This window comes from Entelurus aequoreus, linkage group LG06, assembly GCF_033978785.1.
Source record: "Entelurus aequoreus isolate RoL-2023_Sb linkage group LG06, RoL_Eaeq_v1.1, whole genome shotgun sequence".
NCBI classification, from domain to species: Eukaryota; Metazoa; Chordata; class Actinopteri; order Syngnathiformes; family Syngnathidae; genus Entelurus; species Entelurus aequoreus.
In genome coordinates this window covers 70,358,532-70,377,798 of record NC_084736.1, presented here as the reverse complement: position 1 = coordinate 70,377,798, position 19,267 = coordinate 70,358,532, and the positions used below count along the sequence as shown (strand labels likewise).

The 19,267-nt window shown below is 39.0% G+C and overlaps 1 protein-coding gene across 1 annotated transcript in view; it reads left to right on the top strand.

Annotated features, from left to right (window-relative positions):
* Positions 1 to 19,267, top strand: part of LOC133652544 (glutamine--fructose-6-phosphate aminotransferase [isomerizing] 1) — a 32,861-nt gene that overhangs the window by 3,670 nt on the left and 9,924 nt on the right. The window contains exons 2-14 of the mRNA XM_062051402.1: positions 4,423 to 4,530; positions 6,579 to 6,686; positions 7,184 to 7,309; positions 7,495 to 7,553; positions 7,631 to 7,765; positions 7,827 to 7,888; positions 8,471 to 8,550; positions 10,550 to 10,658; positions 14,223 to 14,386; positions 15,052 to 15,147; positions 15,317 to 15,414; positions 15,517 to 15,637; positions 15,843 to 16,000. Of these exons, the coding sequence (XP_061907386.1) occupies positions 4,423 to 4,530; positions 6,579 to 6,686; positions 7,184 to 7,309; positions 7,495 to 7,553; positions 7,631 to 7,765; positions 7,827 to 7,888; positions 8,471 to 8,550; positions 10,550 to 10,658; positions 14,223 to 14,386; positions 15,052 to 15,147; positions 15,317 to 15,414; positions 15,517 to 15,637; positions 15,843 to 16,000 (1,424 nt within the window). The remainder of the gene's footprint in view (positions 1 to 4,422; positions 4,531 to 6,578; positions 6,687 to 7,183; positions 7,310 to 7,494; positions 7,554 to 7,630; positions 7,766 to 7,826; positions 7,889 to 8,470; positions 8,551 to 10,549; positions 10,659 to 14,222; positions 14,387 to 15,051; positions 15,148 to 15,316; positions 15,415 to 15,516; positions 15,638 to 15,842; positions 16,001 to 19,267) is intronic.

The following is a 19,267-nucleotide window of genomic DNA, read 5'->3' as shown; positions in this document are numbered from 1 at the left end:
ACATTGCATTACATAAAAGATGTGTGCACTGATAAAAAGGAGAGGACTTGAAGGGGTGCCTTGAGGATTGCCTCAGTTATGTAAATTACAAATTTGCACACCAGTGTTCTATGTTTGCTAGCAAATGCAAGGATCTACCAATGTGTGGACAGTGGTCCAAGTTCTTCTGGATCAGTCAGTACGTGTCCATGCACTAAATTAGTCCAATGTCTCCAATAGTTCGGCTCTAAATAAGTCTTCTACAACTCATGGAAACACATTAAACCAATCGTGTTTGTTTTTTGAAAAATTGGACGAACACACCTGGATTATGCGATTGGAAACCAGATACCATTCAATAAAAACAGCAACAATTATAATGAAGAGGAGACCGTTTCTGTTTGCTTCACAAATTAAAGGAACAGAAAATTTTGAAGTGCATGGAAGATAGAAAAAAAGAAACTGAGATTTATTTAAGAAGGTTGCTAAGGAAATGTAAAGTGCCGGCTTAATTCGGACTCCCAAACAAAATACGAATGAGAGGAAAGATAATGAAGCAAGTATAAAGGCCAATAATAAAGCGTATGCAAACCTCTTCACTCTCACAACTGATTAACTTTCCGCACAATGGGCAAGATAGTCCAGAACAATATCAACCTTCCTATGGATATCAGTCAAACGGTCTTCCTTCGGGTTTAAAACACTTTCCATCAATCCACAGAGCCTTTTGAATGAACTTTGAGATTTCAAATGTTTTGTTTCCATGATTTTCGTCCGAAAATTCCTTTGACAAAACTAATAATATTTATAATTTGTGCCAATATTACAGCAGCAGACATCACTTAAAACAAGTTGTAAGGATCCGCAAATCCTATTGTGACGTCATAGGTCAACCGAAAAAGTAATTCAGTTATCCACGCTAAAATGAAATAAGCGCCCCCCCCAGTGTACGAGAGGCACATGGCATATGACCAATAGTCATATTTGAGAGTGTACATGGACACCTGGACATTACACTTCAGTGTGAAAATACAAAAAAATTAACTATTTGAGAAATCAGACTAGTTTAGTGCATGGAAATGTAGCGAGCGCCCTTTAGAGGAAAGACAAAACATATCTTGTTTCTCAGCTGTGGTTCGTTTCGGCCGGTTGTAATACACTTTTCCACCACTTGTGGCAGTAACGACAATATCAACATGTAGCGAGCGCCCTTTAGAGGAAAGACAAAACATATCTTGTTTCTCAGCTGTGGTTCGTTTCGGCCGGTTGTAATACACTTTTCCACCACTTGTGGCAGTAACGACAATATCAAACAAACAGAAGAAGTCTGAAGCTAAAGTCATAGAGAAGTTTTTAAAGTGCAAAAATTATGACTAAAGTAGTAAAGCTGTATTTTCATTTGCACTTAAATGTTATTGACAGTTTATTTAATAAACACATTATTAATAATTAATTAGAATGTATTTATTGTAGCACATGTATAGTATGTAAATTTATTGTTAATCAGTTTTTGTGAGTACCTTCATTTGCAATACATATGATGAGTGTTTATTATTTATTATATACCATGAATTAGTATTATTTTTGTAATCAGTCTAACCTAATAATCTTTGTGATTAACACATGGTTTCAAATCATCAGACAAGATTTATCCTGTTAAACTGTAAGTTGGTTATATATAATTATTGATTACAATTAAAATCAAGAAAAGTGAGATTACCAATTCAGTGTTCATAACAGGATATAAAAGGGCCCCTTTTGTAGTGGAAAAATGTGGACCCTGAAATCAAAAAGAGTAATACAACAGGGGCACTCTAGTGTTTAAGGAACTGACTGCAAAGATGTTTGCCTCCCAAGTTTTGAAGTGAAGTCATGGTATGGTCAGTTGAATAGCCCTGCTACAAGATATCAAACAGTTTAGGTGTACCTAATGAGGTGTCTGTTAAGTTCCAGTTAACTTCTCCTTCCCTGGGTCTTCTGAATGAAAGCTCTGTTAAAACTAAAAGGTTGCCTGCAGGTTCTAAAAGGGCATCTGTTCTTTCTGTCAATGCTCTGCTGTTTGAACAAATGTACACTGCTTCCCCTGTTTGGTCATTATTGGACTGCTTGTTAATGTCAAATACTTGCTGCAAGAAGGAATTAATAAAAATAATAATAAACTGATCAGTGCACAGGTAAGAATTATAACTTTGTATTAGGGCTGTCAAAAATAATGAGTTACCGTAATTTCCGGACTATAAGCCGCACCTGACTATAAGCCGCACCAGCTGAATTTAGAGGAAAATACAGATTGCTCCATATATAAGCCGCACCCGACTATAAGCCGCAGGGTTTTGATGTGTAATTACCGTAGTATATAGGGGTTCCTGCTACCACGGAGGGGATTGTCGGGACATAGATGACTGTTTGGGAACGCAAAGCGTCCCATTTATTAACAATAAATCTTTCAATCATTCAATCAAACTTTCACATCTTTGACATGGCGAACAGCATTCGTGTAGAGTACAAATAATACAACGGTGCAAAGTAATAGGAAGTGCTCGCCTGTACGTTATCAAAATAACCAGCCTACCGGTATATGAAAAGTCAGTCTTTAATCATTGTGTCATCGTCTTCCTCCTGCGTACTTAAAACACCGAAATCCTCTTCGTCGGTGTCGGAGAAGAACAGGCCGTAAATAAGCCGCACCGTTGTATAAGCCGCAGGGACCAGAACGAGGGGAAAAAGTAGCGGCTTATAGTCCGGAAATTACGGTAACTCATGTGATCAATCACCAAATATGATCACATTACCGTAATCATGTAAAGTTGAAGATTATTCACGGAAGTTATTTTGTGTGAACATGCTCCTTTACTTTAGCTGCGGATGCTTACCTGAAAGGCGGCGTCGGTTGCTCTTAGGTCAGTGATTATTAGGTCAATGCATATGTAACATACTACTCGCAAATTTTGCTCAAAATACACCCCGACAGGACTTTGGAAAAATATGACAAAACAATCTACCTATATGACATTCTATAATAAAATTGCATTTGAGTCAAAATATTGGGGTCTTGTTTTAACATTATTTAAATTATGTAAGAAAGGGATTTACTGTGATTAATTGCAATTATTCAAAATTCAAAAGCGTTAACTAATTTAAAATAATCGATCATTTGCTTCTTTAATTTTTTCCCATGTTGTTTTTATAAATATCCACCTACACACACAGTCTGTCACTCCTTTTCAAAACTTTATTTTTCTTCAAGCAGGTTTACAGCTTAGTAACGCGCGTACAACTGGTTGGCTTACCTTGAAAATATCAACAATCTGTGAAAATAAAGGTGCATCCTATGTCAGTTGTAGCATTTTTCTTCTTTACATGTTAGCATTATGATCGCCCTTATTGCCATTGTTAGTGGCCAGTCCAGCATGCCAAATATATCCTGACTGTTGGTAGAAGTATGTGCTGATCTTACAAGTGTGGAATTTTCTGTCAGATTTCATTCAGTAAGAGGCAGTAAGATGGTTTTAAAACTTTAAAAAAAAATCATAAGACGCTGGGGAACACTTTGATGTTTTTGAATATAAGTTTTGCTGTTAATAATACCAACATGTCAGCTTTTTGTCTTTACATTGTGCCCATTTTGCATTAAAATAACGATCTGCCGGCCGCCTGCTGTAAGAAATGACAACTGAAAAATGAGTACATTTTTGAAAAGATTGTTCAAAATGAATACAGAATGTGAAAATATAGTGATGTTTCGGCTGTTTACAGTGTAATACTGCAACTCCCTCTACGTTGGAATGGACCAGACCTCAATCGCTCGATTGCAGTTAGTCCAAAATGCTGCTGCTTGCCTTTTAACTGGCACTAAAAAACATGAACATTACCCCCATTTTAGCATCCCTTCACTGCCTCCCACTTCATTTTAAAATATTGTTGTTTGTTTTTAAATCTCTTTACGGATTAGCGCCACAATATATGTCAGACCTTTTAAAATGTACACACCCACGAGGTCACTGAGATCAACTGATCAGTTTTTTGTTGTTGTTCCAAAAACCTGTTTAAAATCCAGAGGAGATCGTGCATTTTCTGCTGTGGCTCCAAAACGTTCAAACAATATCCCTCTTGCTATTCGGACGGCTCCCTCTTTAATGAGTTTTAAATCACGTCTTAAAACATATTTTTACTCTTTGGCTTTTAAACCAGCATGAGAGTTGTGTGATTTTAGTCTATTTTATTTTCTCTGATGGATGTTTTATGTATTTATTATTTTATAGTTAAATGTTTTATATTACCGACTCTCCTAGTATGTATGTCTGAACTTCTGTGCAGCATTTTGTGAAACTTCTATTGTGTTTTGAAATGTGCTATATAAATAAAGTGGATTGGATTGGATTGGATTGCATACGCAGGTGTGCAAACAGTCAGTGGATGCTAACTCTGTCCTCCTCTTTGTAGGAATCTTTGCCTATCTCAACTACCACGTGCCAAAGACTCGCCGGGAGATCCTTCAGATCCTCCTCAAAGGCCTGCGGCGTCTGGAGTATAGAGGCTACGACTCTGCCGGTGAGCAGCATGGGAAAACTCTTTATCAGCAACACGCTCTGGACTGCTTATCCACGACTATCTCCCCCCTGTCAACCCAGCAGACAGTTACCTTTTAATTATGTCTATGTCAATATCTGCTAGTATTGACGTTTTCTTTATTTTAGACCTGCAAATCTTACAGTGGATATAGAAAAGGGAATACATCCAAGCTAAAATACCATAATAAGGCATTTCAACAATGTCACCAACATTCTTTGTAATTGAATTTAAAGAAAGAAATGTGTATAATAATATGCACAATAAGCTGGTTTTATAAGTATGGACAGCCATTATCGTTAGGGATGTTCCGATCAGGGTTTTATGCTGCTGGTACCGATTATCCATGCCGATACCAATCATATTTATTAACTGTAAATCTTGGTGAGTACTATTGACAATATATACACAAAATTTAAACCAGTTTCTTATTCTCTTTTTTTGCATACAATTGTTTGAGCAAAACAAAGCCAGTAGTACACCATAACTAAACAAAAGCAAAAACTACCATCTAGTACGCATTTAAATCCTTTGGTTCTTCGAAATTCTTCTGTGTCCAGGGAATCATGTCCTTAATTTGTAAACAAACTTAAAAAAAAGTACTTTTGAGAAAATAAAAATATCGACCTCATCTCTCTGGTATCGATCATATTGATGACTGCAACAATGCCGACACATCCCCTCTTTTGACTTCCATTAATCTACTTGTTAATTTCCTGTTTACTTTCTGTTGCAAAGCACTTCCATTTACACTTCTAAAAGTTTACTAAGCACTGACTTATTTGTGTTTTTTAAGTTACTTGAGTTTAGCTGTTAGTATATCTGTTCCTGACTTGCTCTCATTGTGCAACATGTTTACCCTACTCCAGTGATAATGCCACTTAAAAGGAACTTATCATGCAAAACCAACTTTTCTTACCAATTGGTACTTGTTTTTGGTGTATTTTGGATCTACAATAGTCCTGCAAATTTAAATTTAAATAAAAATTAGTTCATTATATAAATACAATTAAATCAAATAAATACAATTAAATCAAACCATGGAGGCATGGCAGAGGTATTAATTAAACAGTCTTGCCTTCCTTCATACTCCCTCTAAACAACCCGTTTGGAATTTGCTCCGTTTGTGACATTTTTCCCAATTGTGACGTCAGCGGATATCCCCATATATGGTAGAGATGTAGCGCAAGTCCACCGTTGTGGTCCGATGATGTAGTCGATAAGTTACTTATTTTCTCTATCCTCTTGTTGTGGGGCAGACCGGCTCGTACGTGCACATGCATCCTCCGCTGTTGCCATTTCTAATACAAAGTAGCGTATAGTTCGAACTCATATCTGTCAGTAGACTCGCTACGGAAGCGTTAAAAACTACAACATGACTGATGGGGAGAAGACAATGTCGAAGTGGAACCACTTAGATAAGACCGCCCACAAAATGACGCATCCTGAAGAAACGGTCGGAAAGCGGCTTTAGGCCGGTCTGTAAAACATAATCTCCACAAAATTTTGACCAAAGAACCACCATTACATGTTATGTTGACCACAAGGAAGTGCTTTAAATATAGAAATACGATCTTACTATGACCCCCTTTTAAGATACTAATAAATACAGTATATTTGCCAATATGGCGGTGATTGATATCAGCTTAGGAGAACGGCTGTACACTGTGTATGAAGACACATAATCAACTGCTAGCCGCTTGTCAGCCGGGGGACTAAAAATAGTCAACCAGAGGGGATCAGCGTTTGTGATCGGCAACAATCAGCAATGGCAATCACATTTTCACAAAAATTGTCCCATACTGATCAATGGCCGATCGATCGGCACATCCTTACTAAATATTAGCTATTTGTTGCACCTTTTATTCACATTTTTTTATTTGCGCTCTGGCGGAGGCAATGAAGAGAAAACAAGTACTGTGGCATTAGCTCATTTAGGTGTACCTAATGGTGTAGCCTGTGGGTGAAGGATGTTGACATAACACCAATATTGTATCAGTCATACTTAGACGAAGCTTTGCTGTTGTCAGGTGTGGGCATTGATGGCGGTAACAGCAAGGATTGGGAGACCAACGCCAAAAGCATCCAACTGATCAAGCAGCGTGGAAAAGTAAAGGCTCTCGATGAGGAGATTCACAGTAAGCTGAAATCAGGATGTGTCTCTGTGATGGGGAAAATGTGGACTCCGTGGGAGCTGTGTTTGCGAGAAGGATGAGGGCTCTCATACAGGGTATCCTGAGTAACCGCTGACATATTTTGCATGACACTATAGCCGCCCAGAGAAGTAAGCATAGCAACAGGCTCCTCTCATTACACTGCAGAACTGAACAGTTTAAGAGATCTTTTGTTCCTTCGGCCATAAGACTACAACAGATCTGTCTGAACTATACATGTGCATTTTATTACTGTTGTCAGTATCTTTGAGAAGTGTTTACTACTGTTGTTGGTATAAGTGGATATGTTTTTATGCTTGCGGGCACCTGGGATCAATAAAGTGTTAATTTATCTTTATCTTTCTATCTCTATCTATCTATCTTATCTAATCTATCTATCTGACGCGCAGATCACAAAGACGCCACCTTGACTTCTGTTGATATAGATTGATAAAAGGCAGCCATGTTTTTTGTTTGTGTAGAACAGCAGGCTTTGGACCTCGACGTGGAGTTCGATGTTCACCTCGGGATTGCTCACACCCGCTGGGCAACACATGGCGAGCCAAGCCCTGTCAACAGTCATCCACACAGATCAGACAAGACTAATGGTCAGTATATTTGGTTCTCACATAAATACATAGTAAACAGAATATGTCAACAAAAAAAATAAAAGACTTCTGCAATTTAACTATTTTTGTGTGTTATAATTGTCAAAGCGGACCCTTTTTATATCTAGAAATTAGATCACAATGTTAATGTTTCAATGTCCACTATTTCTCTTTATGGTCTGCAGAGTTCATTGTTATTCACAATGGCATCATCACCAACTATAAATATCTAAGATCTTTCCTGGTGAGCAGAACTTTTGCTTTGTCAGTCATTCTTATTGTCCTCACCTACGACTTAGACAAGAATTTACCCCCAAACAGGTGAGCAAAGGCTATATGTTTGAGTCAGAGACAGACACCGAGTCCATAGCCAAGCTGGTGAAGTACATGTACGATAACAGGGAGGAGGACGACCTCAGTTTTGCCACACTGGTGGAAAGGGTGACCCAGCAACTGGTAAGGGAACACACGCAATAAATTGTTAACAAATTAATGTAATGTTCCTCTTCCATCTCAGGAAGGTGCTTTTGCGCTGGTCTTTAAGAGTGTTCATTACCCTTCCGAGGCAGTTGGCACAAGGTAAAAATTTAATTATTCTGATCTTTTGGTCTCATAAATGTCACCCTTAGTTTGCATAAACAACCCATCCATGCATCCATTTTCTACCGCTTGTCCCTTTTGGGGTCGCGGGGGGTCGCTGGAGCCTATCTCAGCTGCACTCGGGCAGAAGGCGGTGTACACCCTGGACAAGTCGCCACCTCATCGCAGGGCCAACACAGATAGACAGACAACATTCACACTCACATTCACACACTAGGGCCAATTTAGTGTTGCCAATCAACCTATCCCCAGGTGCATGTCTTTGGAGGTGGGAGGAAGCCGGAGTACCCGGAGGGAACCCACGCAGTCACGGGGAGAACATGCAAACTCCGCACAGAAAGATCCCGAGCCTGGGATTGAACCTAGGACTGCTCAGGACCTTCGTATTGTGAGGCAGATGCACTAACCCCTCTGCCACCGTGCTGCCCCATTAACAACCCATATTTTAGAAATGTTAAGCTATTTATCTTTTGTAGTTACACATTTTAGCACTCAGCAAGTTGTTATAGGCTTATGTACAACTCTAAAATGGAGGTATACTGTTAACCATATTTTGTGCAGGAGGGGAAGTCCTCTGCTGATTGGTGTGCGAAGTGACCACATGCTGTCGGCAGACCATATTCCTGTGGTGTATCGCTCATGTGAGTTTGAAGAGCTGTTTTTTATCCAATTTGTCCATACATGACTTCTTTACTTACCGAGGTCAAAGGTTCCTAATTACATTACGTGGTGGGCTAAAACATACTATGCTGTAGTACCTCGTCTTACGAGCTCGTGTCCACCGTTTCGATATTTTCTTAAAATTCTTCTTTTTAATTAAATTAATATAATCCACTTAATTTTCTCAGCACTGTCCTCCACACTTCTTTTCTTCCTTCTAATGGTTGGAAAACAAAGGTATGTCTATCTCTAGCTGTAAGGTAATGCTAGTGAGTCCAACCAGATGTTTGAGGGCGGATCTTACAGGGTTCACTGTGACATTTGCTACGCCAACTATGGCGGGGATGCTTATAACTACATTTTTGGCTTGCAACTTAAACCATAACAATTAGCCGACAGATGGCTCTTATCTCAAAACGCTTTTAAGTTTAGGTACCGCTGTAGTTTATTTAATCAATTTTGTCAGCATTCCTCTTCATTATTTTCAGTAAAAATCAGCAGGAGCTCAGTGTTCTAAAAGAGAAGTGTTTGTTCTGGCAGCCAATGAGTTAGTCATTAAAAAACAGAAAACAATAATTACTTACAATCTTTTAACATGTGGACATAGAAAATGTTCCATCTTTTACATTCCCTATGCAGCTTGTCCTCATTACCCTTGATTTCCACAGAATTCAGAACACCAGCAAAATGTAACGGCAATGCCAGCTGTCGTCTGGCAATCGCCACCGTCGTGCAGCAAAATAGCGCAGACTTTTTCGAGATCTCGCGAATTCGGGCATAATCATGTGATAAAGTAAACACTGCAGAACGTTTGGAGCTTTGCCGTCCATCAATACCCACGGGCGATGGTGTAATTAACTTGACTTGTGAAAAAGAGCACAGTTTTGCATTTCAGAACGACAACTTGGTTTTTTGTTTTCAAGTAACAACACAACAGTAACATCATCTCTTGTTGACGTTGTAAAAACATACAACTACGAATCACGCCCCTGCTTCCCCAGCCCCCATATTAGCTGGCATTTGACACCGGACCCCATAGGTGCATTTAGCTGCCCGGGATATGCCTGTATACGATTCTTCAATTTTGGACCTCCAGAATCAGCATATGGGTCGACAAGGTGAAATTACATCTGAAAACCTTTGAGAAGTTGACTTTCATGTTCAATCCCGCCCATTAGGGTGTTTCAAAGTGTAAAATACGATTTGTGTTTGAGCATGACTTCCTGTCACACAAGCACATTTTAGCTGAATTGATCCGGCGTGTTGTGGTGACCCGCAAAATAGAAGCTGTGCATATACTGTATGTAGTTAAAATACTAGCGATTAGCGAACTAGTTGTCAGCTAGCAATTGGCGCAATAGTTGTCAGCTAACAATTAGCATGCTAGTTGGAAGTTAGCATTTAGTACGCTAGCTGCCAGTTAGCAATTAATGCTCTAGTTACCAGCTAGAGTTCAGCGGCGCTATACTGTATTATTTGAATATCTAGGTATCTTTAGGCCAGTGTTTCTCAATTATTTTCTGTTACGCCCACCTCAAAAAGAATATGTCGCTCCCAAAAGTCTGGGAGTAAGACTCTGAAAACAGAAAGGCTTTGAAAGCAATGGTCAAATGGGAGACATACTTTTGTTTAGTTCTTGTGCACTAGCCACTTTGTTGTGTTGAAAATATATATACATAGAATTCAATACCACAGATTTAACACATGTGATTTACAACAATACTTGCACATTCTACATTTAATAAGATAAGCTTTATGAAAATGTTTTACCTTGTTTACTGTAGTTACCTGCTATAAAAAAATCAGTTCTATTATCTATTGTCAAGGTATCAGATCAGAACTCGAAATGGGATCAGAGGCCAAAAATGTTGATCGGGAGATCCCTAGAAATGACCTTTCTAAGGAGAATATTGGAATCTTTCATGGGGTGCTGGGCATGGAAAAGGTCTGGGAAGCGCTGATTTATTATTTGCTTTTCAGCCAGCAAAGACAAGAAGAGCTGCCCTTCCCTTCCCAGAGCCGACCCGGACACCTGCCTGTTCCCTGTGGATGACAAAGCTGTTGAGTACTACTTTGCCTCGGATGCAAGGTAAGCACATCCCTGTGTCATTGCGTCGGCCTTTTCAAGTGGATGCAGTCTAAGGCGCCTGTAGCTTTATCGAAATACAAGGTTTCTGCGGGTCATTATAAAGCATGAAAAATCATTAAATGGATTTTGCGAAAATTAAGGCCTTAAATGGCATTAAAAAGCATTATATACAATGTACAAAGGCATACAAAAATTGCATACAATTGTAGGCCTGGGCCGATGGTCAAGTCAATTAATTGAACGATAAATGAAAATTGACTTGATAACTTTGCCGGCATTGATAAATTGCTATGTCCGTGTGTGTTACTTTTATTCGTCTCTGGCTTTCAAAATGGTTTCGAGAGGTCTCACTCTCTGCTTTACTGTCAGCACCTGAGCACGTTTATTTGACACAATTACCGGTAAATGAACAGAGTGTAAAGCCTCTTGTCAGTCATCCACAATCTTTGTTTCGGTACAAGCAGGGGGGACCTCTAGCTTAATCACTAGTGAGAAGCACTGCTAAAGGCCTACTGAAATGAAATTTTCTTATTTAAATGGGGATAGCAGGTCCATTCTTTGTATCATACTTGATCATTTCACGATATTGCCATATTTTTGCTGAAAGGATTTAGTAGAGAACATCGACGATAAAGTTCGCAACTTTTGGTCGCTGATAAAAAATCCTTGCCTGTACCGGAAGTAGCGTGACGTCACAGGTTGAAGAGCTCCTCACATCTGCACATTGTTTACACCAGCAGCGAGAGCGATTCGGACCGAGAAAGCGACGATTACCCCATTAATTTGAGCGAGGATGAAAGATTCTTGGATGAGGAAAGTGAGAGTGAAGGATTAGAGTGCAGTGCAGGACGCCAGGGTGTATCTTTTTTCGCTCTGACCATAACTTAGGTACAAGGGCTCATTGGATTCCACACTTTCTCTTTTTTCTATTGTGGATCATGGATTTGTATTTTAAACCACCTCGGATACTATATCCTCTTGAAAATGAGAGTCGAGAACGCGAAATGGACATTCACAGTGACTTTTATCTCCACGACAATACATCGGTGACGCACTTTAGCTTCGGAGTTAACGTGATAGCATCGTGCTTAACTGCGGATAGAAACAGAAGAAACATGCCCCTGACTGGAAGGATAGACAGAAGATCAACAATACTATTATTACTTCTACTATCAGGAGACACCGAACCAAACCCTGGACCTGTAACCACACGGTTGATGCTGTCCCGCCTGGCGAAGCCTAGCAATGCGGTTGCTAACGACATCGAAGCTAACTTAGCTACGGGACCTCGACAGAGCTATGCTAAAAACATTAGCTCTCCACCTACGCCAGCCCTCATCTGCTCATCACCACCCGTGCTCACCTGCGTTCCAGCGATCGACGGCGCGACGAAGGACTTCACCCGATCATCAGTGCGGTCGGCGGCTAGTGTCGGATAGCGCGTCTGCTATCCAACTCAAAGTCCTCCTGGTTGTGTTGCTGTAGCCAGCTGCTAATACACCGATCCCACCTACAGCTTTCTTCTTTGCTGTCTCCATTGTTCATTAAACAAATTGCAAAAGATTCACCAACACAGATGTCCAGAAAACTGTGGAATTTTTCGATGAAAACAGACTCTGTTTGGATTGGGACACAATGATGTCCCAATACTTCCGTTCATACCGAGACGTTTTCAGCCTGATATTTCCCGGGAAATTTAAAATTGCACTTTATAAGTTAACCCGGCCGTATTGGCATGTGTTGCAATGTTAAGATTTCATCATTGATATATAAACTATCAGACTGTGTGGTCAGTAGTAGTGGGTTTCAGTAGGCCTTTAAGTAACAAAGGTTAGGAGGAAAAAGATGATTACAAAGCCAAGTGTCCCTGACTGGGAATATTTCATCTTAAAACTGAATGAGCAACATGAGCCGTCAGCACGGACAAACGAGCAAGTACAGTGGAACCTTGATTTACGAACTTAATTGGTTCTTGAACATGGTTCGTAAATGAAAAAGTTCATATAATGAAGCACAGTTCCGCATAAGAAACAAAATACATAAAAATTATGACTCCAGCCTCCCAAATGTCCATATTTTAGTGAAGGTTGTACACTTTGAACACAATACAAAGTACTACACAGTACTGTATATCAAACAAACATAACAAGGAGTAAGGGATCAACTTATTATTTAAAAACAAGCAGAACTGTGCTGCACATGCTGCTCTGCCAACACGTACACACACATAGAAGCCTGTATGGTGTCTTCCAAAATGATCCAAAATCACAATGTTCCTGAACTTTAACAACCATATTATACAATGACAAACATTTAAAGCATTGTTTCCGGATGCACTGACATCGAAAAGGAGCAGACAAAGAGAGAGAGAAAGACTGGCGCTGGAGGTCTGCAGGCGCAAAAATGAATGACTGAAGGAAGCGTTTGTACAGTTCATAGAGACATGGTTCGCACACAGAGGTATACTTGGGCCGATCCAATAGTTCGTAAATCGAAAAACTTGCAAACAGAGGGGTTCATAAATCGAGATTCCACTGTATGCCGCGATGGCATTGGCAACAAAAATGACAACAAAACAAACCACCCGACCCAGTTCTTCCAACCGGGGAAAAAACTGCTCTTGAAGATGTTCAATATTTATTGAAATGCAATTTTTGCTAATGGGGATTGAGAGTCCATTTTGTTTTTGTTTGTTTACCTGTTTAGGATAATTAAGTTATTGACCTTTCAATTAAAATAGTAAAAAAATACTACATTAACGCAAAAATATTTTTATTGTTTAAATGCTTACATGCTATATTATATATTATGATTACATTAGTGCATAATGTGGCCATAGTTAAAGGGGCTGTTTGCAACATTTACACAGATGCCTAGAGGGCGCCAATTTTCCAATGTATTTTACACAGTATTTCCCGTCATCTTACGACTTCCCCTAGATAATGACGTAATTATGTACGTACGTATCACATGCATGCGCAATAGCATAGTTGTTAGCTAAAAATATTTATATTGCTAGCATTAGCTGTCATTGAATGTGTATTGCCTCATAACAACAACATGACTGCAAATTGTTCGTTACTTCTCAAGGACTGCTTTTGTATGTGTTCGCGCGCTCCCAGGGCGTATGTGTTGACGAGTCTGAGTGAGTGACCGCCATAAACACCAATCATTTTATTCAGACCGGTAAAATTTATTATCACATAAACTTTGTATTTGTGAAAAATATTGACAATAGTCAAACACAAGTGTTCTGTTAAACCATTGATGGTACCTTAAGCTCCAAAGTTCTTGTTATATTTTATACTTTGAAAAATTTTACTTTAGAGAAATTGCAACAGCACCTTTAATGTAAACTTTTCTATTCAACATTATCATTGTCGAATGCTTACATTTGTGTCTATACAGAACAATTATCTGCAGTATGACATGTGCATTGAATTTAAATACATTTTTAAATCATCACTTTTAGGTTGCATTAAAAAGCATTACATTAGATTTGCTGATACCTGTAGAAACCCTAGAATAGAAATTCATATCTCTTGTTTTGGGACTTTCTCACAGTGCAGTGATAGAGCACACAAACCGGGTGATCTTCCTGGAAGACGATGATGTGGCTGCTGTGAAAGATGGACGGCTGTCCATCCACAGGATAAAACGCCGGGCTGGAGACTACCCGGCCCGTGCTATCCAGACCTTGCAGATAGAGCTGGAGCAGATCATGAAAGGTGGGTAGAGGGTCACTTAATGTTTCATTTAACTGCCTTTTCCTCTGGGTAGACTTTTGAATTAGACACTGATAAAGAAGGGCCCTATCATCATTGCATATCTTATAAAAAGATCATTTATCCAGATGCACAAACTGATAACCATCAATCAGCCTTGATCATCAAAGTTCTTACAAGCCCTCGGGGTCACTTTAGTGACTCCAGAATTCCTAACTACATGTTTTGTATATTTTGTATGATGCGTGCAACCTACATTTTCAATATTTGTTGTACCCTAGTCATCCTACAGAGGGCAGAAATTAGTTAATGTTGTCAGGACTCTACATTCTTTTAAGGTCCAATCATTCTCAGTCGTTCGCCTCTGTTTCTGGAAGCAATCTGCTGAATAACCTAATTCGCATGACCCAAATTTCTGTCAGAGGCAAACTGAAAAACACACACACTTCACTGTCACAGTTTATTCCAGGTTTATGGAAAACGCATTAACTCCCTTATGTGCCATGTTTGTTTTTCTTGATGGAAAAGGTGGTACAGTATTACCCAATGTATCAAACACGTGTATTTGAGATAAATAAAGATTTCCAGAAAAAAACACTCACTTCTTAGGCTGTATTTACCTTTTCAATAGTTACAAATGTTCCTGTTATCTGATCTTTCCACTGCAGGAAATTACAGCACTTACATGCAGAAGGAAATCTTTGAGCAGCCGGAATCTGTCGTCAACACCATGAGAGGAAGAGTCAACTTTGACAACAACACAGGTTAGAGAAATACACTTACTTGTTTGTCAATTAGTCTTTACATCTTCATCGCCTTACAAGAAATATGAGGGAAACATAGAAACGCTTGTGAGGGCATGACTTCGCTCAGCATGCTTTGTTTTATTGAGGTGGAAAGTGGATGATGAATTGACTGTTTGAATGTTCCTAGTGACACTGGGTGGACTGAAGGACCACATCAAAGAGATCCAGAGATGCCGACGCCTCATCCTGATTGCGTGCGGCACCAGCTACCATGCCGGCGTAGCGGTGAGTGGAAACAAAGGTTTTTAGTGTAAATCAGCATAATTTGGCCTGTGCTCAAAGTGTTTTAGCCAGATGATGCGCAGCAGTGATTTGTTGCTCCCTCAGACCCGTCAGGTGCTAGAGGAGCTGACAGAGCTGCCTGTTATGGTGGAACTCGCCAGCGACTTCATGGACCGGAACACACCCGTCTTCCGAGACGATGTCTGCTTCTTTATTAGCCAGTCAGGTCAGTATGTCGGTGCCATCTGGACTTGATCTAGTGCACCGTCCCTGTCTGTCCTCTACTTTCCATGTCAGTCTGGGCACTGTTTAGTAGTCTGTTTGTCTTCCATTTCCGTGGAATCCTTTTAAAGTTACAGCTTTCACTCTAATGCTCAGAATTACATCAATATCCTGTTTAATTTAGCTTGACTTTACATGCCTTCCAACAGGGGAGACGGCTGATAGTTTAATGGCCCTACGCTACTGTAAGGAGAGAGGGGCTTTAACTGTGGGCATCACCAACACAGTGGGCAGCTCCATTTCACGAGACACTGACTGTGGAGTCCACATCAACGCCGGCCCAGAGATCGGAGTGGCAAGCACCAAGGTGAGTCTGCAGAGTTTTTTCATCCTTGTCATTTTTGCCTTTTGATGAACAGCGGCTTTTCCAACACATTGGCACAGTATTTCTCAAATAGTGGGCTGGGATCCCTTGCGGGGGGATTTTCATATGTGTGTCTACACTCCAGTATTCTTGTTAGAACGATACATAGCTGCAGCAAGGTGGCAGCAGTGCTCAATCTAATCATCAGGCACCCTGTTCTACCCAGTAGAGGTAGTAAGCACAAAGGAACCCATGTGTACAAAGTTAATATTTTCATTCCTGTCACTAACATCTCCAGATCTGTTCATCTCTGTTAACTTCAATTTAACTTTAACTTAACTTAACTTTAACTTAACTTAACAGAGATGAACAGATCCTGTCACTAACATCTCCAGATCTGTTCATCTCTGTTAACTTTAACTTAACCTTAACTTAACTTTAACTTAACTTTAACTTAACTTTAACAGAGATGAACAGGTCTGGAGATGTTAGTGACAGGAATGAAAATAAACAAGTAATCATTGTCAGCGGCATATGTAAAGAATATACCGGTAACTAAAATAAATATGATCAAGTTCTCAGTAGTAATGCAATTCAGAGGGGTCGCGGTTAATGTATGTCCCATAGGGAGGGGCAAGACAAAAAATGATTGAGAAAAAAAGCATTTGCAAAAGGTATGGTCCCCAAACTATGGCCCGCAGCCCAAATTTGGCCCGCATCCAGGTCAGTAACCAATAACATTACATTTATTCTAGTGAAAATATGCTTCCATGGGTTGAGGTAGTTCTGTAATGTTAATCATTGCTCATGAGCATGTGAGGGTGCATAGATTCAATATATAGGTGCCATTTAGACAGCTTTTCCCACTCATGGTCTGACTAATCAAAAACCAACACAGAACGTTATTTATGTGGTACAAAACCACACAACTTGCTCACTGAACTATGTGGACATTATAAAAAATGTCTAAGCACCACACATAATTTAAAATTAAATCCATTTAAATCCAGTTCCAAGCCTGATGGGTAAAATGCACGACACTGAATACTTTGACATGTTTGAAGCATTTTAGCTGCTTGATATTTCTGATGGATTACAAAACTTTAAGGAGGTAGTCAGAAAAGTCAACAAGCTGTGACTGAGAGTTAATTACGTGAGGAAACGTGCAGCAGGCCATGTGTCGTGAACGTTGCCACAACTTCTTTGTAAAGTCTTTAGTTTGTTTACTGGAATGCTCACTCGTCCTTGAAAACTACAAACTGTATCAGTGTTCAAATAACATAAATACTAGCTATAATGTTTTGTCATCTCATCGAAATAAACGCAGCCTGTGAAGAGAGATACCACTCCTGTTTATTTTTGCTGGCCAAACTGTTGTACTGAACCACTGGGAGGCGTTGGAGAAGAACAAAGCTTGTTTATTAGACTTCATCTTCATTAGCCAAACTGCTTTGTTTTTTATATTGATATCAAAAAGTAAACCCCATATATTTTTTAACATTACTTTTTTTCATGTCACAAAGGTATTATTTTAAAAACCATTCATGTGACATACCATTTTATTAATGTTTTATTGTGTATAGTTTATTCCTAAATGACATATTTCTACTCAAACTCTTAATTAATCTGTCCCGATACAGCATCTACATATACATATAAATGTACATAACTTTAAAAAAATTATAATAATAAAAAAAATACCTCCCTCTATCAAACTGTAAAAATAGAGATAAAGACATCATGTAATGACAAAAAGCTGACACGTTCATATTATTAATGAACAAAAAAAAACTAATACTTGTCTTTAGATATGTTATGTTATGTTATTTTTCATTTATTATGCGCCCCCCAACCAACTGTTACATCAGCAGTATGGATAATGTTTATCTATAGCCTTTTTTTTTTTTTTTAGATATTACTAATTACATGATAGTATTACGTTCACACCCCAACACTGCTTTTCCTAATAATCAGTAATCATGATTTGAATATTGATACAAATAATCTTAATGATTACTTTGGCCATAATTGGCAGCCCTATGTATAAGACTAGATCTCATACATGAACAGTATTTTTATCTAAATGGACAAAAAGTACAGTTACATCTTATGGCCATCAAGTGCCACCTTTCAAAATTCTTACATTGTTTTTTATTTTTGAATCTTGTATGTCCATAAAGTGCTATCTTGCACAATTCTCACATTTATTTGAGTTATTAGTTTTTTTGTTTCTGCCATATTACTTTGTTTTATAATGCTTTTGTTGCTTTCATATGCACATTCAATTTCTACTTGAGGTACATGAAACAGTGTTTTTATCTACAGTAATGTTTCTTCCACATAGGAAATAATTTTGAATGTGTTGTTTTTTAAATAAAACTTGGTTAAAAGATTTCAGTATAAATATTTTTAGAAAATGTTGAGCACATTTAAAATACTATGATAATAATAACTGTGACCATTTCGGTCACAATAACCATGATAGGAAATGTTCATACTGTGACATCCCTAGTGTGTTGGCACATATGACAGAGTATTGACGAGTTTCCCCGAAAATCGCACTTTATCGCAGGTTTTGCTGTATTTTCATGTGTTTATCATGTTTGGCAAATTTCCCTCCTGAATTTGGTATCATCTCCCAAATGAAGCCAACACCCTGTGACAGGAAATATAACCCAGCTTTCCTCTTTGCTGGTTTCAGTGTAAACGTAGCGCTGACATCGTCATCTCAAGGATCAGTAGCTTCAGGTCATGATCATTTCAGATACCAGATACTTTAAAGAGTTTGTGTATTTGGTACTCATTAATTGTGCAGGTGGACCTAATTATGTGGCCAGTGAGTATATATACACACAATTGCTCACAAGTAATAATATCTGGGCCTATTTGTTTGAGTGAGTGACGCAGGTTCCTTCCTGGCCCAGCCCGTGGACTTGGCTCAGGGACTTGATGGTGCTGCTCCAGAGCTTGCAAGCACGCCTCAGAGACGCCATCATTTACTGCTTGGCTGGCTGGGCCACACACAAGCACCGCTGCACAACCTAGATCACCAAATCACCGGAGAACATGTGTCACATCCCACAACTCCAGTTTACTGGACCATAATTTAATGTGTTCTGCTTTTAAAGTCATAAAAAATGCTTTGACCTCAAATTATCAAATTAAATGTAATCGTCATGGATTTTAATTTCTAAACTTTGGGTGATGATGAAGTACTGTTTGGCATGTCGACTGACGAATCAGTGGAAGACTGACTTCATGAATTATGTG